The sequence below is a fragment of the Phoenix dactylifera genome, chromosome 14, assembly GCF_009389715.1.
Source record: "Phoenix dactylifera cultivar Barhee BC4 chromosome 14, palm_55x_up_171113_PBpolish2nd_filt_p, whole genome shotgun sequence".
Classification (NCBI taxonomy): domain Eukaryota; kingdom Viridiplantae; phylum Streptophyta; class Magnoliopsida; order Arecales; family Arecaceae; genus Phoenix; species Phoenix dactylifera.
Genome location: NC_052405.1, coordinates 15367156 through 15390873, shown reverse-complemented (window position 1 = coordinate 15390873; position 23718 = coordinate 15367156). Strand labels below are relative to the sequence as shown.

The 23718-nt window shown below is 39.6% G+C and overlaps 1 protein-coding gene across 1 annotated transcript; it reads left to right on the top strand.

The window, feature by feature from the left end:
* Positions 1 to 1227: 1227 nt before the first annotated feature.
* On the top strand, positions 1228 to 12417 carry LOC103710817 (purple acid phosphatase 15-like). Its single transcript, XM_008796716.4, has 7 exons — positions 1228 to 1667; positions 3451 to 3642; positions 4623 to 4959; positions 5837 to 6054; positions 10684 to 10874; positions 11405 to 11689; positions 11800 to 12417. Exons 1-7 carry the CDS (start codon positions 1397 to 1399, stop codon positions 11959 to 11961), a joined length of 1656 nt encoding a protein of 551 aa, XP_008794938.3. The 5' UTR covers positions 1228 to 1396; the 3' UTR covers positions 11962 to 12417.
* Positions 12418 to 23718: the final 11301 nt, after the last annotated feature.

The following is a 23718-nucleotide window of genomic DNA, read 5'->3' as shown; positions in this document are numbered from 1 at the left end:
ATACCGATGCAGCTAGGGGCGGCCCTTCCTCTAGCACCGATCTATTGCCGCTAAATTCTGTACCGAAGCTAGAGCGCAAGTCGGGATGACCCTGAGGTCGGTAAAATCTGAGCTGGACAAGGTGGCCGAGATGTCGAGGGTTGAACTCCTCCAGAGATGGCCTGCAAGAAGTTTGCTTGCCGGAATGTTTCCGGCAGGAGACTCTTTGATACCTAAGTCAGAATAAAGAGGCAAAAGTAGGGAAGGAAGAAAGTTTCGCAGTGTGGTTCTTTATGAATAATAATGCATACCTAAAGTTCCTCGGACTACCCTTTTTATATAAGGGAGTTCATTTTATCATTTACTTGGGTCGACGTGATGTGCTCCATTCACCAGGCATTAATTGGTAGTATGGCGGCATGAGTGATGTACGGCATTGGCCGTGCGCCGAATATAAAGCTGCTACACCGACTAGTCACAGTCACGACGGCCAATTACTAGGATTGTCAGTTCTTGTCGGAATGTGTCGGACGGCTCCTCAGTCGGAGACGAAGTCGCTCGCCTCGGTTGGTGAGCTCCTCAGCAGAATCGAAGTCGTTCGGTCTGAGATGCTGTTAGTCTTCATCGACAAGTGTCGAATAGCTCCTCGGCTAGGTCAGCTCCTCGGTGAGGTCCAAAGTTGTCCACCTCGGTTATATCGAGGTCAGGGAGGTTGATCCGATCCGGTGTCGGAATGTCTAATATTTCTTCCATCATGTACCACTTGATCTGGAGGCCGATCCGAGCCGATCTAGTGGATCACCATTGGTGATTTGTAACCGACCTGGGAATTCAATAGATAGGGTTCGATGAGTCAAATTTAGGTAATTCAGAACAGAGTATATGGGTCAGGTTAAAAATTATCACTCTCTAAACATAGAGTTAAAAAATGTTGCACATCCCTTTTATCTCCGCCCTGGCTCCCGCACGTTGGGATTGGTACGCGTGGACATCCACGTAATCTCAGCACCAGAGGGTGTGTCTCGCCGAAGTGGTGCCGCGATCCATCAATCTTGGATAGAGCAATGCGCACTTTGTTTTTCCTTCTATTTTTCCTTTGTATGGCACCAATCATGCAGGACGCACTAATTTTCTCATATGACGTGGCAGACGAACGTGTCCCGTGTATGAAACATGAGCCCCCCATTACTCCTTTTCGATTACGCGCTTGAGAAAGACCAAACCAAGCGGAGAATCTTAGTGGACATTTGTGTCGTTGTCATTCCCGATCCGGAAGGATGAAGAGGGAAATGTCCTTCAAGGAAATGATAACGGTTTCTCCCGCAACACTCGCCAACTTTTTTCTCTCCCCCGTCTTGTCTTTGCATCTCTGCCACAAGCCCTAGCGTTATCCAAATGCCCGAAAGCTGAGAGAGAGATGGGACCGTGGTGGTGGCAGCTGCCGCTCGCGGTGGCGATCGTGATGTCGGCGGTGGTCGGAGGCGGCGCCGGCGGGATCCCGACGACGCTGGACGGGCCGTTCGTTCCGGTGACGTCGCCGCTGGACGGTGCCGGCTTCCGCGGCCGCGCCGTGGACCTGCTGGACTCCGACCCCAGGGTGCGGCGCCGGGCGCGGGGCTTCGAGCCGGAGCAGATCTCCGTCTCCCTCTCCGCCACCCCGGACTCCGTCTGGATCTCTTGGGTCACAGGTTCCTTATTTCTCTTCTAATTTCGTTGATCTTTTTCGTTAATTTCTTTTGATGTCAGGAAATGATGTCAAGCTTTCTTGCTATAAGATTTCTTTTTGGCATCAGAATTTTTCTTAGATTCGGATGGTGATTATTCGGTAAAATTTGGTGTCGTGTTATGTTTTTTTTTTTTTTTGTCTTTTTCTTCAAGTAGGGAAAATGATTGCAATTGTATGAGACAAAGAAAATGAGAGCAGTTTTTGTTTTATATCACCAAAAATAGTATCTTTTTGCGGTTCTTGATGATTATTTTGATGGTGAGTTAGCACTTACAGTGCATGAACTATAGAACATCACTAAAATCTGAGTCCCATAGCAACCGATTCTGACTAATTTTGAACCCCTCTCCCAACCTTTTTTTTTGTGTGTGTGGTTCTGTGAGACTGGAGATTTAGAGATTTTGAATATCGGTATCCTGAGACCTTATGTACTCTTCTAGATTCATTCTGTTGGTTTATTCTGCTATGGTTTTAGGGGCCTTTGCCAATGCTCCTCTTTTCTGGAGGTTCTTTGATGTTGTCCTGGTGTGGCTGGTGATTTGGGGATTTTTGGAAGGCCTGATGGGATCGAAAAGGGCCTGTTTAAAATTAGAGTCAACAATATTAAAATGCTTGCAGATATTTGCATGTATGAGGGTAAAATACATATTAAAGTTAACTTATTTAGTTTACTGCAAAGCAAGGATCTAAGTGATGCTGGCCATGTGCCATCCTGTGCCAAAACACCTGTGGTGTGCATTTGCTCATTACAAGCAGTACCAACCCAGTGCGACATGTAGATATTGGCCCGGCATGGCTAAGCACTTGGAAACCCTGGTACAAACACACGGACTGAAGTTAAGGAAAAAATAGGTCAATAAGTAGCATATCTTTTTCTATATGTTGACTTCTGACCAGGGAGTTTGCATGAATATTCACCAGGAGATTTCCTTATCTCCTTTCCCCTTTTTTTATTTTTTCATTCTAATGCACATAGGACCTTATCATAAATTCTGATGTTACCATTTATTTAATCTAGCAAGATGTTAATGGCTTATATCGACCGAGGGTTCTTCTGACCTAAAGCTCTTTATGAGTTCATGTAAAGGATATGAGGATGCATTGAACAGAGGTATTATATTCCAGTACAAGTACCCTTAACGGCACACAACTGCTATAGGTGCACAGCGGTTAGTATGCTACACCAGTCCAGTACGTAGTGTTGGTATGTCGGTGTACCAAGTACCAGTTTCCTATCGCTTGGGTACAGCAACCTAGTAGGTATCTTTATGGACCAATAAGGAGAACCTTGTGGTTGGATGGATGAAAACTCTTCGTTAATACTTTATAAAATTGTTGAAAATATTAGGTGCTCTTTGGTTTTTAATTTGACAATTTACACTTCGGTACAGATGAAACTCAATACAAGTTTTGGTTTGCTTTATATTGCAGCTCATTATCTGTTGCATGGCATATCGAAGAAAACTAGTTGTCACTTTTGTCACAGAGTGTCAGGATACTTGGTTTTAAAGTAGTTAAGGAACTACTAAGTAAAATTTGAAAGGGATCCCATCAATTCTTAAACCTTTTATTTGTTTTCTTTTAGATCATCAGACAGTCACCATCTCTCTTTCTTATCTCCCTCTTGTTTCTTTCTCTTTCTCACTCTCTCCCTTCTTTTTCGAAAACATTCTTCAGGGATTTCTAGACATCTTCTCTTCCTTGAAAACATTTATAATATTTTGTTTTCACTCCCTTCATTTCAGGAAATTTTCAAATTGGGGAAGACATCAAGCCATTGGATCCAACATCTGTAGCCAGTGTTGTGCGTTATGGAAGACTAAGACAACCCCTAACTCAAAAGGCTGTTGGACATTCGCTTGTTTACAGTCAGTTGTATCCATTTGAAGGCCTCAAGAACTACACTTCTGGAATAATCCATCATGTTCGTCTCACAGGTAAATTGCCCCCACTACATGCTTTGGCTTTTAGATTATGAGAAGTGCTCTAAGTAGCACTAGAGATATTAAAATGATTCGACTAGTTGAAACTTTCTGTGTGAATTTTTCTGTCATTTGTCCCATTTTTTTCCTTTATATCTCTCTGGCTACATAATTGTTTCAATATAGTATACAATATTCTTCGTGAACAAATTATACCATCCATAGTTAATCAAATAACAAAATTTTTTGTCTTTATTCCCATGTTTATCTGTTTTATTAGTGATATGGTTCACCTTGGGAACTGATAGCTGCATAACCTGAGTTTGTATTATCTAGCAGTATGTTGGTCAAAAAATAAAGTGCTACTTTGAAAATGAGAAAACTCAAGGTGGACCTGCTATTATTTTCTTTAAGGAATATGCATAAGCTTTCAACATCAGTGTGTATTTTTGTCACACTTACAATTCATATCTAAAAATCAGCCCTTTCTTATGTGTTTTGAACTTTTGTACCCACTTTTGTTCTATATACTGGAAATTAAAATTATCTTCAGGTATTTTGACACAACCAGAAGTCAGAGTTTAATTATCATTCAGATGAAACTGTAGTTTTGATTTTAGAAATGATAAAACTTCCTTTAAGTAACTCATAGGATACTTTCTGACACTAAGAACCTTTTGTTAAACATCAGAAGAGCACTTTTCCTATTCTATTTCAGGATATGCATAAGCTGGCAATACCATTCCATGGCTTCAGCTTTTCTGTTGCTATTTTTTGTGATCTTTTGCCTAGATTCACTAATAGTTCATTATTACAAGGAATATGGCACCCAATAGCAGCATTATAGACTAGAATAATGTTTTAGGACAGAACATGACAGGGAGCCGAGTTTTCTAAGCAGCTCAGGTTCTGATGCAGTGGCAGTCATCTGATAATTTTCTGGACATTTATCTCCAGTATTTGTTTTTGATAATTGTGTATTCTCTCCTTTGCAGGACTAAAACCAGGGAGCAAATACTATTATCGGTGTGGTGATGCTTCTTTACAAGCCATGAGCAATATCCATGTTTTCAAGACAATGCCTTCTTTAGGTCCCCAGAGTTACCCTAAACGGATTGCTGTTGTTGGGGATCTAGGTCTTACATACAATACGACATCCACAGTCGATCACATGAGAAGTAACAAGCCTGATCTGGTTGTATTGGTAGGTGATGTTTCTTATGCAGACTTATATCTGACAAATGGAACTGGGTCCGACTGCTACCATTGTTCTTTTAAAAAAGTCTCCCCGGTTCATGAGTCATACCAGCCTCGTTGGGATTATTGGGGAAGGTGAAGATGCCTTTCAGTACATGTTTGTCTCATATTTTAGTATGAAGCATTTACCAACAGCCATAAGAACTCATTGATGATCATATTCATGTTCCTTCCTCTTGTGGGGGTCCCCATGTATAATCCTAGATAGTTTATCAAAACATGATCATGATTTGCATGGCGGAACATCCAGAACAGAAATTTACACTGCTCGTCAAAATTTATTTTTGGACATCTCTCTAAAAGCCAGATGGTTCGGATGCCTTGGAGCTATTGAAGAAAACAAGCCATGCATTTGGATAATATAGATGATGATGAATGGGGCTGATTATCGGTTTCAAAATTGTCCTATAGATTTGGGACATGGCATGACCATGTTTTGTATTCCTGAATATGCACTCGTGCATGTGCACATGCACGCGTGCATGTGCACATGCACGCGTGCATGTGCACATGCACGGCACATATTTGCAGGATTAAGTTACGGACTGCTCTATCCTATCAAGTTGAAAGGCATGTAATGAAGAAACCAGTAGCATGGGCTTGAACCACAAGCATGCTATGAATTAAAATGTGTCATTTTTAGGCCTTTGCTTCACAGACCTTAGGTAGCATCCCATATGTTGAATATGCATAAGCAACATATATCCTGAATGCTTATCTTCATGGATGGTGTCTGGTAGGTGATATATAGTTAGAAAAGCATGGATCTGATTCATTTACTGGAAAAGAAAAAGGCAATATATGCATCTGTTTGAGATAAAAACACAAATTTTTTAATGCTATATATTTATCAAAATTGAATCTGGAGAGTGAAGTTCTAAAATTTATATATTTCCCATTGACTAATAGTTGCATTTTATCTATTCTGTAACTATGATTAAACATTTTTCAGGTTTATGGAGCCTCTTACATCAAAAATTCCAATAATGGTAGTAGAGGGAAACCATGAAATAGAAGAACAGATCGAGGGCAAAATATTTGAAGCTTATAACTCTAGATTTGCATTTCCAGCTCAAGAGAGTGGATCCTTTTCCACATTTTATTATTCTTTTAATGCTGGGGGAATACATTTTGTCATGCTTGGTGCCTACATTTCCTACAATAGGTCAGGTAAATATACCAGGAACCTACTCTTCTTAGTCTTTAGATGTTAGCTTACTTTTTGACAGTAAATAGAGCTCTTGTTCTAAAGGACGTTTTCTTACAAAGAACCACTAAGAGTGATTACTTATGGAATGCCAATAGAGACTATAAGTTGTTCACTTGTAGCGTAAAATCTAAATAGCAAGTTAAGCATGCCCTTTACGAATTTAGCATTGGTATGTTGCATGATATCTGTGTCATCAATGTGGTTGAAACAATTTGCATGTGTAAAGATGAGACGGAAAAATGGTCTCGCTTAATCTGGCCTTCTTGCTTTTGCAAATATTTCGCTCTATTTTTTTTTTTTTTGGTGGCATAGCTGCTGCAACCATGATCATGGAACTCTCCTGGGCCATTTTGGCCCAATGTCTATATAGATAGTAGAGTTGGGCACTGGGCTGGGCCGCCCACGGCCCGGCACGAAGCGGGCCGTGCCTGGCACGGCCCGATAGCTACAGTGCCGGGCCGTGCCTGGCACGGCCCATTTAAGGGGGCCGTGCTGGGTCACAGGTTACTGGCCCGCGGGCCGAGCCCGGCACGGCCCGCTTCGGGCCTGGGCCGGCACGGCCCGCTATAGGCCCGCGGGCCAAGCACGGCACGGCCCGCGGGTGGGCCTGGGCCGGGCCGGGCCGAGGCCCGGAACGGTCCGGGCCCGCGGGCCAGCCCGGCCCGATAAAAATTAATGCTTCATAAATTTTTTTAATAAATTAATAAATATTGAAAACTAAGGATTTATGAATATAAAGCCACCGGAATGGTGGGGGGTTTGGCATAGACCCCTACCAGTTTATTAATTTAAATCAAAATGGTACATGAAGGGAGGTTTGGACCTTGGTCTGACCTCCAGAATACAATAAGAAAGGGCCGAGGTTTGGACCTTGGTCTGACCTCCAGAATACAATAAAAATGTACAATTATAAAAAATTAAGAAATCTTACTAATCATCAGTGATTCAGTGAATCAGTATTCACTCTTCAGTCTTCAGTAGTGTTTGTATCATCATCATCAGAGGATGTTGTATTATGTCCACCTTTATCTTGAAGTCTTGCCTCAGCATCCAACCAATCTTTGAAGCAGAGAAGCATCTCCACCGTTTCGCCCGTCATCCTACTTCTCTTTTCGTCAAGAACACGTCGACCTGCACTAAAAGCGGATTCCGATGCTACCGTGGACATCGGCACAGCTAAAATATCGTGTGCAATTGCAGACATAACAGGATATTGATTTCTAACACTCTTCCACCAAGATAATACATCTAGATTCTCTATTTGATTTTCATCATATACAGACTGAAGATCATTTCGGAAATAAAATTCTAGTTCACTACTTAAAGATGAAGAAGATGAAGATAAACTTGAAGCATGTGTGTGTCTTCTCTGTGCAATGAATGAAAAAATAGATGACGAACGAGAACTACTAGAAGAAGAAATAGAGGTTTGTATTTGTGTTCTAGATCCACGAATTTTTCATCATATATAGCATAAATATCATAAAGAAGTTGTTTTACCTCATTTTTAGCAGGTTCAGGATCTTTAATCATATTTTCACAGTATGCATCAAGTAAAATTAGCACGCCATTTAATTAACTCTAGGATCAAATACAGCAGCTAAGTTATGCATAGGATATATCTTGTCCCAATACTCATTCCATTTAGATTCCATTAGGTCAATAATAGGCATTAAAACATCATCATATCTATGTTCTGAAAATTTTTGACTAATTATATATGCTTGTTATAAAAATGAACATGAAGTTGGATAATAAATACCAGAAAGAACATTGGTAGCATTATAAAAACTAAGCAAAAAATCTTCCAAAATTTTTCCTTTATTCCAATCAGTTTCAGTCAATGTAAAGCCTAATCCACGATCATTAATATATGCACTTAATAAGTTTTTATATGGGTATGCATCATGTATCATGCTATATGTTGAGTTCCAACGAGTAATTACATCAAGTTTAAATTTTTTAAAACGTTTACCATGATTTATACATAGTTTCTTAAATTCTTGAAGTCTTGATCTTGAAGCATGAATAAAAGAAACTGCATTTCTAATTTTACCAATCACATCTTGAATCATACCCATGCCAGCTTGAACAGAAAGATTTAAGATATGACATGCACATCTAATATGCAATAAATTTCCATCTAACATGGGATGCAATGAGTCTTTTAATAATGCAACAGCAGAATTATTATTAGATGCATTATCAAAAGTAATAGACATAATTTTATCATTAATATTATATGAACATGCAGTTTGATAAATGATATTTGAAATTTGTTGCCCAGAATGTGGAAAATCAAAAGCACGAAAAGCAAGAATACGTTTATTTAATTGCCAATCATTATCAATATAATGAGCAGTAATGGCAATAAAACAATTACTACCTACAGATGCTGACCAAATATCAGAAGTTAATGAAATTTTTACATTTAAAGTAGAAAGTGTTTCAATTAAACTTTGTTTCATTGCTAAAAAGTTAGTCATAGCTACTCTTCTAAATGTACGCCTACTAGTTTTTTTGTAAGCAGGTTGTAGGTTTAATTGAACATATTCTTCAAAATTAAAAGATTCACATAAACTAAAAGGTAATTCATCCTTAACTATCCATTTTACAAGTGCTTTTCTTTGATTTTCATGATTATATGCAAAATTACTTACAAGTAATCCCCCTTGTATATTAAGGGTACTTTGAGTTTGAGCATTAGAATCATGCATCCTATGACTCTCTTGATGTCTTTTTAAATGCCCTGTTCCCCCACCACTACTACAACTATAAAGTTTGGCACATTTTTTACATTTAGCTTTCCAGACTCCATCAACCATAACTCTATCAAATTCATTCCATACAGCACTAGTCCTCTTACGAGAAGAGGTTTGATCTTCACTCGGTTCACTAGTTCTAGAGGAACTAGGAACATGGGGTTGGGGATTAGTTTCTTCTCCCTCAGAAACAGGAGGAATGCCAAACTGACTTTCCTCAAAAGATGACATATCTAAATTGATGAATTCAAAATATAAAAACTAACCACAAGGTGGATTGGAGAAATTGAGTAGAGGGTCGGAGGGCAGAGGCAGAGCCGCAGAGCCGAGATTCTGAGCTTCCTCTTGTGCTCTCAACAGGAGTGACCTTCTCTTCTCAACAGGAACCTCCTCTTGTGTAGCACTTGAACACTTGCTAAATGCAAACTAAAAATTAAATTGCTAGAAGAGCACTTTAGAAGAGAGAAATAATAGTAGTAGAGAAGGAGAGAATAGTTGGTTTGGTGTGGTGAGAATGAGGGAGGAAAGGGCTATTTATAGAAGCCCAAAAAAAAAAATTTTCCAAAATACCCCTCAATTCAGCCGTTATTGGACTGTTGGGAGGGGTAAAAATGTCATTTTCCCAAAATAGCCGTTGGAAACGGCTATTTTCCTCCCCCCTCTCCAGACGGGCCGTTTGGAGCCGTTGCGGCCCGTTTGCGCCCGTTACGGGCCGTGCCTGGCACGGCCCGGCTCGCCAATAGACGGGCCTGGGGCCGGGCCGGGCTTCCTTTTGCACCCGAGACGGGCCGTGCCGGCACGGCCCGTTTAGACCTTGGGCCCGGGGGGCCTGGGCCGGGCCGGCCCGGCACGGCCCGATGCCCAACTCTAATAGATAGTATAAAAAGTACCTTACAGTACATGTTTGTACAGGCCATACTATACTAGTAAGATACAGATGCTGATATGTTCCTTGGTACCTTTACTGGCACATGGTATTATATTTCACTTATATATTGCTGGCACCAACATGTGTACCCTGTGTTCATATGGTATGGTGCTGTATGGTACTAACAAGGTACCAATATGGGTACCAGCTTCGAGACTTTAAACTTTGATACATAGTTTTTTTCTATGGATAAAGGGTTTGGTTTCTACGGCAAAGCTTGGGGTAAGTTCAATCAGTTGTTTGGTGGCATTTCATAAGCTTATCACTTGTCGGATCTTCATCAGATGTGCGAAATCATGTGAACTGCACGAATTATTGCTTGTATATCTGTATACAGGTGTGAACTGCACAAATTATTGCTTGCATGTTTGCACACAGGATGATTTGGTAGTGCTATGTGATGCAACACTCTTTTTGAGCAAGACTCTGGTAATGTGTCATCACCAAGGTTTGAACCCTCAACCTTTCATTAGGAGAAAGGCTGCCAACCAGATGAGATAATCGCTGCTGTTCTACTATACAGGAAATAGACACCATTTATTATTTGACTCCTGATAAGGACCCTGCATGAAATACCACAAGGAAGACACTGTGACTTGAGTCATGGGTTAATGTAGTGCCAGATTATGCATAGTCATTCGTTCACCTGAGTTATGGACTCTTAAATTATTCTTAAAAATTCTACAATTTTGGGGAATTGTTACAAGTAATTCAAATAAACAATGAATTACCCAAATTGTTTTAAATTGATCCTTATGCATCACAACTTTGAGGTAACTGCATTTTTCATTTAAGATGAAGCCAAATCTGTACTCTGGTACAGATTGGCAGATGCCTAAAATTTTAGTTACATTTATCATGATTTTTCTTTAGATTGCCTTATGATTTCAACATTACAGGGGAGCAATATAAGTGGTTAGAGAGAGACTTGGCTAGTGTAGACAGAAACATGACACCCTGGCTGGTAGCTACTTGGCATCCACCTTGGTACAACACTTACAAATCCCATTACATGGAAGCAGAGTGTATGAGGGTGGAGATGGAAGATCTATTTTATTCATATGGTGTTGATATTGTCTTCAATGGCCATGTAAGGGCAGAATCACATTTTACCTACTAGTACATTTATGTTCACTTTTAATTACAATGTTAGAATATCTTCTATTGCCATGAATACAGGTATTATTGCTTTGGACCCCTGTATGGATTTAGTGAAGAGCCATAGCTAAATGACCACACTTATACTTATCAAACTCTTCTTCCTCTGTCTAGTTTGGTTACATAACTATCAGGCCAGTTTGTATTCCAATTAATGACCGGATTCCTCATCTTGGGAAAGCAGTTTAGTTCCCAGAAATTTTGACTTATTTGTTTCACTTCAAAAGAAAAACTTCTAAAATGACATTTATGTGAGCAAATGCATTTACTCATCTGTGCTTGCTCAAATAAGTGTCTTCTCCTGCTGCTTAAGTTGTGACTTGTGAGCTACATTTGGAGGCTCGGGTCATGTTGAATTCAGTATAGTAAATTAATTAAATTTCAGTTTTGGTTTTGCCAACTTTCTTATGACATTGTCAAACCATCACTGCTTTTCACTATGTTTCCCTCTATTGTTCACAGGTTCATGCCTATGAAAGGTCAAACCGGGTCTACAACTATACACTGGATCCCTGTGGCCCTCTTTATATCACAGTTGGAGATGGGGGCAATCGAGAAAATGTGACCTCCTCTCATGCAGACGATCCTGGCCACTGCCCAGAACCTTTGAGCACACATGATAAGCACTTGGGTGGCTTTTGTGCTGCCAACTTCACTTCAGGTCCTGCTGCAGGTAAATTCTGCTGGGACCGTCAACCCGAGTACAGCGCATATAGGGAAAGTAGCTTTGGCCATGGAATCTTGGAGGTATCTCTCTCTCTCTCTCTCTGTGTGTGTGTGTGTGTGTGTGTTTCTATTGTTCCAGCCTCATGTGGCTAGTTTAGACCAAATGTTATTGAACAATATTTTATTTGCAGGTAATGAATGAGACACATGCATTGTGGACATGGCACCGGAATCAGGACTTGTATAACAGTACAGGTGACGCAATCTATGTAGTCAGGCAGCCTCACAAGTGCTCTGTCCAGCTAATGGTGACCAAGCCCCATAAAACACAACCCTTGATTAGTGACTCTTGAAGTATTTGTTATACAAAAATTCTATCATGACCCAGTCAAGCCTCATGCTCAGATTGGCAGCCATTTCGGAAACAGCAAGGAACATGTGGTATGATATATGTTGCTGAAAGATCGGCAGGTGTTAGAGTTTATGTACCACCTCAGAAGATCTGAAGGAGTCAGTTTAGAAATAGAAGTTGAAAAACGAAATTGGTTTCTTGTGTTTAAGTCATTGACCAAGTGTTACCAAGCCATAGAAATGCCAGTGTGCCATTAGATGTGATGATTCTCATTTGCATTGTACTTGAGCATGAGAGGCAAACACCAAGGCTAGTTGTATAATTAACAGAAGAAGTGTTGTTGTATAACTAATTTTGTCAGCCAGTGTTGCTTCATTTGCTAATTCTGCTTCAGCTTGGCTATGGAAGTAACTTGTATTGAATATTTCCTACTGGATGTATTAAAATTCTTAAATGTGACAATTAATTCAGAAAGAATTTTTGAAATTTTAAAAACAAATGTGGACCGGATTCATTGGACTAGGGAAGGCAGAATTTTAGAAATTTGCTACGATTGATGCAGTTATCTTGGGTAAATGCAGTTTCTCCGAATTCTCATTATTTATTTTTCTAAAAGAGAATAAGATAAGAATCTTTACTTCGTAAATACAAAACAAGGCAATGATGTGATATTTATGCGGCATCATAGAGGTTTGCATAACTGTTGTATCATTGTCTTGTTTTGTAGCAGAGATTCTTATACTATTCTCTTTTCGAAACATAAATAATGAGAATTCAGAGAAACTGCATTTATCTAAGATCCCTTTTTATAAGCAGCGCTTTCTTTATGTTTTGCACTCTAGCATCAGTTTTCAGACCTGGGTAAGGCTACATCAAGAATATTGATGATTCCAGTATACTAAATCTAAATGTATTTCGAGCTTTGGTGTAGCTGAAGATTTAAAGTACTTCTGGCTTTTCGATCCAAGAAATTTAGTCTGAACTGCATCGGAGCTTAGAGCTGCTCGACTCAAATTCAGCTTATTCATTGTCCAAGTCAATCAAAGGATTATCAATTCCTAATACAGCCCTTCTCCATATGCAGTACATGGTGCATGGTCTGTCATGCTAGTTTTGTATTAATTTACAGGCCTTGCCAAAATCTCTTCCAGTCAATCTGTTTACAGCCTTGCAGTTATTCAACCCTACAACTTATGGTGCAAACATGCTCCTAGAAAAACTTACCACCATCCCTGAAGCAAAATTCACAAGATAACTTTTACATAATAATTGCGAATAACATAAATTTTATTGTGCTTTTTACCATAATTAGTGACTTGCGAATAACATAGCATCCATGCTTTTATGGCGCCTTTATCAGCAAAGATATTTTTTAACAATGACATAAATTTTATAATACTTTTTTACCGTTAATCAGTGACTTAAGTTTTAAGGAACTTGAAATCTGTAAGTAGAAATCCTCTCCAAAGAACACCCAAGATCTTTTTTATCAATCATCTGTAACATCCATGCTTGCAAGACTGCTTTTCATCAAAAAGAAATGACACCACCTTCATTCATTCAACTAAAAAACAACGAAAACTAATGTACTTATAACTTTGTATTATCCATGTCAATAGAATTAGTCCATCTAACCATTCCACAATAAGCACAAAAATACCAAAAAAAGAAAAAAAAACTCGGCCGCAAAGCTTCTACCACTATGGAATCTGGAAAGGGTCAGATACACACAGCCTTATCATATATTTTCCGAGTTTCCAACTCGGTCACCAAGGCTGATCCTTAACCATTCTATAATACAATATATAAGTACTCTAATAACCAACCTATCAACTAATATGAAACACCATTCTCTTGCATCTCACGTACATGTAAGCATGCTAGAAGATGCGCAGGACCTGGACAATGTGGGCGTTGCAAAGGGGGCAGCTGCCGCGGCGCTTAAACAGCACCCGCGAGCACACCCGACAAAACGTGTGCCCGCACGGGATAAACGCCGCGCCCTTCCGCCTCTCCGCGCACACGCAGCACACGTGACAGCGCTCCTCCTCTTCCTCCTCTCCTCCCGCCATCTCCTCCCCCTCCTCCTCCGCCACCGCCCACACCTCCCCGCCGTCGCCCATTTGCCCCTCCGTCGCCTCCAGCAGCGCCATCAGCGACACTCTCACCGGCTGCTGGTCCTCCGCCGCCGCCGCCGCCGCCGCCGGCGGGATAGCGGCGTCGTCACCGCCGTCCGCCGAGTCTTCTGCCAATCCCTCCTCTGTTGGTGCTCCTCCGTTCGTCGCCGGAGGATCGCGGCTGGACGAGGCGGCCAACGCGGCGCTGAGCCGAACGTGCTCCTCGAATGCCGTCCAGGTCAAGTTATCTCCGGCGCCGGCGGCGACGAGGCTCTCGTCGTCGCGGAAGATGTCAAGCAGCGTCCTGCCGCCGCCGGCGGCGGCTGGTGTCGAAGAAGCTTCCCCTGTCTCATAGGCAAGGGCGGAAGCCAGCGTCAGGGTCTCCCCGCGGCGACGGAGGAGGGCGTGGTGGGCGTGGTGGCCGCCGTCCTCCTCCTCCTCCACCTCCTGGAAGCCAAGGAGGTCTCGGAGATTCGACGAATGCTGGACAGCCAGCAAATCCGAGAGCGTCAGCCTCGTCCGCCATGGCCCTCCTTCCATTTGCCTCCCAAATTCCAAGAAATTTAAGTAAAATCCAAGAAATCTCCGCCAAAAAACGAAAAAAAAAAAAACCCAAATTGGGGTGACAAATTGGGAGAAATTATCCCGGAATTCTATCGAGAATATCAAATTGGAGAAAATTTCAAAAAAAATGCAACTTTCTTTCAAATTCGACAAGAAACCGAAGAACCAAAGAGGATTTGGATCCAAGGATTCAAATTGAAATCGGCGATGGATCGAGAGCTATCTGGGGTTTCATGGGCGAAAGAGGAGGAGAAGAAGCTTAAAGACGCACATTAAAGACAAAGGAACAAGAAGAGATGGGGGCGTCAGAAATCACAGAAAAAAAGAGAAAAAAAATAGAAGAAAAAAAAGGAAGAGATCGGGGATCGAGAATCCGAGATGAGATCTGCTCTCGGGTTTTGGGAACCCATACAAGCAAGCGAGCGAACGACCGATCTCCCTCCCCCCCACCCCCTCTTTAATTCTTTTTAACTGCGCTCACGGGATTCTGCTACTGCTTTCTACGGCCAGAAAGAAGAGAGAGACAGAGATTGATGGTCGACAGCGGACGATGGTCTCTGGTTATAGCGGCAGGCGGGTTGGTTCACTGAGACCAGGAAAAAAAAATTGTGACGTTTTTGCCGTTAAGGGATGAGAGGAAATAACGACGGTTGGTTCCTCCCACCGGATTCTTTTTCGCCTCATTTTAAACGTCGCCGTTTTTCTAGCCGTTGTAATTCTAACCGAGAAGGAAAGGGTTTTAAAAAAAAAAACAAAACAAAAGGAGCAAGTTACGGCGAGTAGCAGGGAAATCACGAGCTTTAGCAATAAAAATAAAAAAGCATGAAACTGCTGCTGGAGCAGAACGAACCGTTCTGCGCCCAAGTAGAAAGCTTTTGGAAAACTCAATTAATAAAGTATCTGCTCACAATTGCAAAAATTGAAACAATATGTTAAACTTGAAAAAAGCGTGCAAGGATAGAAATTTGTTGGTCATTTAGCTTAAAAAAAATAAAGGAAACTTATATATAATTAGGCTGCCAGCAGCTAAATTATGGAAAGAGATATGGCATGGAAGAAACTCTTTCATTGTTTTCTTGAGATTGTGAGCGTCATGCCGCCTTAAATCTAGAACATAATACGACTATGTTATTGAGGGATACAGTTCACGGTAATACAAACTAACTATCATAATCTCAAATAAATAAAATGTCCAAATTCATCATCCATTATGTAATTAGACAAACACCGGTTTAGAGCAATAAAATCAAAATTTAAATACCAGAATCTATAACCTCAAAATTCAAAAAGTCACCAACTATAAATTCATAGTCAATTAAAGAACTAAAATTTTTGTAACAAACTTTCTAAGTTTGCTTGCATGAACTTCAAACCTAGATCGTCCTTCATTCTTAATGATCCTATTCATTTGAAAAAAGAAAATAAAAAGAGATATAAGCTACACCGCTCAGTAAATAAATCTTACACTATTTTATCAGATCAAAGATAAGTTTTACATAAATTAATACATCATTTAGAAAGAATAACTATCATTATAAGATAAAATATTTCATAGCTCATCATAATATAACAAGTTATAGAAACTAATCATATATGCACATGAAGATTTTATATACATGGTTCCAAGTATATAGCATAATCAAATCATAAATGTACGCAATTTAGCCTGTTTATAGTACAAAATATTTCTCTCAAACATTCAATATTATGCTCACTTTGTACCCATAATAGGACCATCATCATAATCGACAAAATATCATAATTCGTATTCGTTACCAACTTTATACCCATAGATAGAGAGTTATTTTCATTAGATGCTAACTTCAAAGTGTCAATTGACCCCAATTCAGTGAAGCTATCATAGCTATCTAAGAACCTTTAACTATATTTCTTAAAACAAATTTTTTTAAGTCATATTTTCTTATAACATATTTTTTTGAATCATATATGAACAAAATATTATACATATTTACATATTTATAGAGTTCGTAGTCCATAAATAAGTCCTGAATAGTAAGGTAATCATGAAATCAACATGTTCATAACAAAAATATAAATTCCATAAATATAAAGTTCATATTTTATAAATCGGTCATTAATATTCAAGTATTATGGAATCATTATTTTACAATAATTCATAAGTTTTATAGTATTGTATGCTCGATTCTAAATTTTAAGATAAATATAGAATCATTCTTTTCATAATAAAACAACTGGTAGTTCGAAAACTAGTAAGAAGTGTAAAAACTATTTACCTCTTTCCTCGTTAAACCCTCAAATTCATGAGACGAATCTCTTAAAACTATTTAAAGATATTAAAAGCAAAATTAATTCTTATTCGATAACTTCAATAGTATTAAAATAATAAGAAAAAAGGATGGTTGGCCGGGTGATAGCGTTTGATGACTCTAGGTGGGTCAAAGAGGTTCAATCGATGAATCATGAACAGCACACTTGAACAAGACCAAGTTCGTTTAATAAGGTTCATCAATAATAGATTTTAGGAATATTCGATAAAGACTAGGATTTTGTACTGAGATGTATGGATCTGCTGGAGAGAGAAAGAGGGAGAAGAGAGAGAATTTTTTTGCTTTTCTCTTTTTTTTCCTTTGGCAATGAAGGGAAGCATGCTCATGCCCCTAAAGGGAAGGAAGAGGAGGAACGGCATGGGAAGGCTCGGTCTATGGGTGGCAACAGTCCCATGGTGGCATCTGGCCATGTCATCACCGGCATGTTGTCACCTCATATAAATCTTGAATGCTTCTTGTCTTTAATGGTGTTGAAACATCTTCAACCGATGAAGTAGGAGATGAAGGTGGTGTTGGAACTCTAATTTGCTCCTTGATCTGCTCTTCATCTTGTATCATCACCATGTTAGTGTTCCAATTCCAAACACCGTCTTCTTGAAACTCCACATCTCGGCTTACAATGACTTTCTTCTCCTTTGGTTCATAAAGTTTATAAGCTTTGGATCTTGCATTGTACCCGATGAAGATGCATGGTAAGCTTTTATCATCTAACTTGCTTCTCTTTTGATCCGGAATGTGTGCATAAGCTATGCACCCAAACACCTTCAAATGAGAGATATCAGGCTTGTATCCACTCCATGCTTCTTGTGGTGTTACTTCTTCCAAGTTCTTTGTGGGGCATCTATTAAGCAAATAGACCGCACAATTGACAGCCTCGCCCCAAAACTCCTTCGACAACTCCTTTGTTTTAAGCATGCTTCGGACCATGTCAAGTATAGTCCGATTTTTTCTTTCCGCGACGCCATTTTGTTGAGGTGAGTATGGAGCGGTCAAGGGCCTCCAAATGCCATGAGTTTTGCAAAAAGCTTCAAACTCCTTGGATGTGAATTCTCCTCCACGATCTGACCGCAACGCCTTGATAGTATAGCCACTTTGATTCTCCACCAAAGTTTTAAACTCCTTGAAAGCTTGAAATGCTTCTGACTTCTCCTTCAAGAGATACACCCATGTTTTCCTGCTGAAATCATCAATAAAAGTTAGAAAATAGCGACGACCTCCAAATGAGCTTGGAGTGATTGGTCCGCAAATGTCGGTGTGGATAAGTTGAAGTGGTGTTTTTGCTTTGTTGTGAGACTTCTTTGGAAAGCTCCTCCTTGAGTGTTTGCCAAGAATACACCCCTCACATATATTATTAGTAAGGCAGCCCCTTCACCATTCTTTTACTTGAAAGAAGCTTTAGAGCACCGAAGTTTACATGTCCGAACCGCAAATGCCAAAGCCAAGATACATCCTTCATACATGCACTTAGACATTTAGCAACAATATGATTTATGTTTAATACAAACATGCGGTTATTTGACATAGGAACATGAGCAATCAATTTATTTTGTTTCCTTAGATAGAAGCTTCCTTCCTTTAGTTGCATATCAAATCCTCTCTCCAAGAGTTGCCCAATACTAAGAATATTGGTTTTCATATCAGGCACATAATAGACATTGGAAATAAATTGTTGGCTTCCATCTTTGAGTTGAATAAGTATCTTACCAATGCCCTTCACCTTTACCTTGGAAGCATCTCCAAATGAGACATGGCCATTCACCGATTCATCAAGCTCCATGAAAATTTCTTTGTGCCCCGACATGTGGTTACTTGCACCGGAGTCCAAGTACCACATATTTTGATTGATAGCATCTCCTCCTTTTCGTGCTAGTAGAAGCACGTCATCTCCATCATCTTCCTTTTTGACATAATTGGCTTTCTCATGAACTTGACTAGATTGATTAGAGTAGCACTCAAAAGAATAATGCCCAAATTTGTTGCAATTGTAACATTGAACTTGACCCTTGTCATACCTTCGGCCTCTACCTCTTTGTCCTCTTCCTCCACGATTTTGGTTGCCTTCCTCAATATTGTTGTGGTCACCACGGCCTCTACCACGACCATAAGATCCACCTCGACCTCTACCATGAACACGTCCTCGGCCACGACCACGGCCTCTTTGGCTACTTTCGCCTCTTGACTCCTCCTTTTTGTTATTGATGGAGAGCTTGCTTTGTAGAACTTGCTCCAATGGCTCTTGTCTTCTCTTTAGTATTCTTTGCTCATGGGCTTGAAGTGAACCCATAAGCTCATCTACCGTCATAGTGTCCAAGTCTTTGGACTCTTCAATGGCCACCACAACATAATCAAATTTGTGGTCTAAGGATCGTAGGATTTTTTCCACGACCCGATTATCATCAAGTGTCTCGCCATTCCTCCTCAATTGGTTCACAACGGTCAACACCCTTGTGAAATAGTCCGACACAACTTCGGACTCCTTCATTTGCAAAGCTTCAAACTCGCCTCTCGAGCTTTGGAGGCGAACCTTCTTCACCTTTTCTACACCTTTGTAAGAATTTTGTAAAATCTCCCATGCTTGCTTGGAATTAGTAGCACTAGCAACCTTCTCAAAAGCGGCCTCATCTAGGCCTTGGTAGATGAAGTAGAAAGCCTTCTTGTCTTTCTTCAAAGTCTCTCGTTGTTGCGCCGTAAGAATATCTCTATCTTCGGCTTCTACATAGCCTCTTTCGATTATGTCCCAAATATCTTGAGATCCAAGCAACGCCTTCATTTGGATACTCCAATTCTCATAGTTGGTATTGGTAAGACGAGGAATGGGAAGCACTCCGGTAGCCATGATCTAGCTCTGATACCACTTTGAAGAGGTGGATGGAGGAGAAGAATATTGTAGTATTTTTCACTAAGGAATGAAGAGGACTTTTCTCTATATTAGATTTCTTCAATTCTCTTCATTACAAAATGACTCAAATAACAACCCTTTATAAAGAGGATTTTACAACCCTTCAAGTAACCTCTATACAAAATACTAAGAGTCATATTTATGAATGACACTTCGGTTTCATTCATGAAGAGGAATTCTAAGTAACTTTCATAGATAAGATAAAAGGTCTTTTTTGGAAACACAAATGTCTTAAATAATATCTCTTGAATCAATGCACAATTAAGTTTATCTATTTCCAACACGGCAATGGTGGTCGGTCGATGGAAGTGAAATAGAAAACATGGGATGAATTTTTCTTTTATTCTTCTTTTTCTTCTCTTTGGTAACATCGAGGAGGAAAACCTTCACTTGTCATTCTCAAGGAAAAGAAAAAGATCAAGGAAGTAGGGTTGGTGATAGTTAGACAAGGCACGGTGGCACAGACGCACAGTCAAAGGTCCAACAGCAATAGTAGGGGCATGATTGGTGACAGCGACCGGCGGAAAGAGACATAAAAATCAGCCAAAAAAGTAAGGCCGAATATGGAGCTCTTTGCATGATCATTTTGGGTCCCAGCCTGCTCGTCAATGCCTAGGGTTCCAGTGCAGGCCAAGAGTCAGCGTAGGAAGAGGCTAAGGGTCTCGACAATGAACACCTATGGTTGAAACAGCCGAAAAAAAGGAAGAAAAATTGGCCAAAAATAGAGGACATGAATAGGGCTTTTTTTGGTCGATTTTCGGCAATTCGAAGCATGCAGTGGTGATTCAAAGCTTAGAGAAGGGTAAAGCAAAAGGAAGAAAGGTTGGGGCCTTACCTTGATTTTGGTGAGCTCTCTGACACCCACTTCCAATTGGCACAGTGATGGGATGCTGCGAATACAAAGGAAAAAAAATGGGAGAAAGAGAGAAAATAAAGGAGAGCTTGTAGTAGAGGGTCACAGAGGGGGGGATTACTATTTATGGAGGAGACCTAGGGTTATGACAGCCCTAGGTCTCCGCCTCTTAGTTGGTGTCTCGCGATTGGACATGGAAAAAAGACTCCAAGGGGAGTCTTCTGTACATCGCCAACTTAGGCTGGTCAAGTGGACCGAGCCCAAGCCTTAACAATGAGTTGTGATTGTTATTTAAAAAAAAAAAAAAAAGTTGGTGGCATCAAACTTAACCTTAATCTAAGCATTTATTGTTATTTTATTTGTGTGGTTTTTATCCAAACTATTTATGGAGTTGCAACAAGATTTGTAAACATGGTTCTCAATTCTTTTGTTGGCTTGTTTTCACAGGATGCATTGATTTGTGCTGCAATTCCAATACCAAGACATAATATATGGAAATGGATATTTTTACCATGAATTAATTTTAACGATGCACACTCTTATTTTTCGGTTGCAAAAAGAATAATAGAAAATCTTCTTTCAGAAAAAGCAGGTGTGCTCGTGTGGCATGAGTCCGGGACAACCTCAATGATATTTCGCTCACCGTGAAGCACAAGTTAGAGTGATGTTATTCACCTTTTTCTCGTCCATCTTGACCTAAAATAAAGAAAAGGGCAAAGAAGATGGAGGTATGGAGAAGTAGTTATGAAAACTCTCATAATTCAAAAGCCACCTAAATTGACAGGATGGTGCTTGTGACTTTTGCTAATATTGAATGTCTGTTAGTTCTGTTAATATTGTAACAAGTAATCACTAGATCAAACGATCCTGCCTCTCATCATTTTATATGATTTATATTTTTCCCTGGAACTTTAAATGCACTCCAAATTGACAAACTTCAAAATTGACCTAATGAAATCAATTAGGTATTAATATTATGCTTGATATCAGGACCCATTTGGCTGATTTCACTCTAGGAACATGGCCCAACCCTCCAATGCCAGAGATTTAATGTTTAAAAGAAACTTTACCATCTCGAAACTGATTCCTATATTGGTACCATACTGATATGGTATTAATATACCTAGTACATGATCAGTTCGACATATCGAGACTCGATACATCTTTGGATATCGATACGGTACGTTATGTTCGGTAAAGAATGGTATGCACCATACAACAAATCTAGGTTTGAATCATTGAACACTCCTAATTTCAGCAAAGTTTAGCTTATACTTATATAGCACATCACTTCAGAACGAGCATAAATTTATAAACTTTAATCCAGAGGTTGCAGGTTAACGCAGCTGTAAATAAATTTCAACATGATTCGGGTGCATTCCATCAGTTGCAAACTGACGCATTTCAAATGCATTTTTGGAATGATTTGAATCTAATATGGTCCAGCCTGCAAGCTCCCATGGCAGGATCAAGACATCCAACAACAAACAAAACAAAAAAGGAACGGAACAAAACAGATATATAAGGGAACATTGGAGCCCCAGAGAAGAAACAAAGAAAGAGAACAAACACTCGTATCGTTTTCACGCTGCCACCACTTTTGCACGCAAAGTCGCAGCCGCCCAAGTGATGTTCTGTTGCCAAAATGCGTGATGTGACACTCTAAATTAAGAATAATTTCTTCATCCCGTATTCCTACCAATGTCCAACATAAGCGTACATCGAAGGGTCAATATCAGTCCAAATCTAACAGCACGGAACGTACTATACCATATCGATTCGATACTAATATTTAATATGATAGTGTATCGACATTCAGTACATCAAAAAGATTCCGAACTTATACCAATATAGTACTGATGTGATATTAGTACAGGATTCGGTATTAAAATGGCTAACCTAGTTGCCATATGAGTTGCTAGCACAGTTGATATGTGTATCAGCACCTCTGCAGATAATATTAGAAGTGGCCCAATGCATTTAGGGGTCTAAGGCAAACTCACTAAGAGATGCCTTTTTTTTTTCTATTTTATCTTTGAAGCCTTTTCTACATTGGGCCGGCCTAAAGCAAACTCACTAAAGGGGCATTTTTCCTTTCTATTTTGTCTTTAAGGCTTTTCCTGTGGTGGGCCTTCTTTGGGCTAGGGCTTTAAGCGACTGCCTTAGTGGCCTAAGGATTGGGCCGGCTCTGGATAATATAATGCATGAATCTAACAAATACATGCAATACCAACATGTAGACTAATTATGCAGATATAATACATGGTAAGACCCTCATAGACATAGAGGATTCAGAATGGAAAAAGACAGTTGTTATAGCAGTCTCAAAAGCACCCTAACTCCAGTTATGCTATATATATTAATTCCTTATTAATAATGTTATGTTTAGAAAACAATCTTTATCCGACTGTCACTTCATTACAACAGTCAACAACCACTTTTTCATGCTTCCAAAAATTCACGGCAGTAAATGCCATTTTTAACTTCAAATTTCTGTTCCAGCTAGAACTAGTTTGGCTAGTGGTTTTAGTAAATAAGACTATTATGTTTTTTCCTTATTGTCTGATATTTTATATTATCATGGAATAGAATGGCCGTTATAAAAGCAATTATTTTATTCCCAAATAAACCAAGAAAAAGAATAAACTGAAATGACAGCTATTATTTCCAGTATAAAAGTAATTAATGATGATGGAAGGGGCCAGTTATCTAGGAAATTTGACCTTATTGAAACCTTGAATCTAGTAACATACATATCTACCAAAATTCAAATGGATTAGATATTCTGAGACTTAAATTAGGTGGTGAAAAGAACATGTTAAATAACAAAAAAAGAAAAAAAAAAACAGTTTTTTTCCTGAATAGTTTTTGATCCATATGTAAGAAGCAGGAAAACTTCAAAATGTTTTAATTTTGAAGAAATTTATTAAAAATCATATTTGTTAGTGTTTTGGATGGTTAAATAACCCTATGATAATCTACAATTAGGCACCAAAATATAAAATTTGCATCAAGT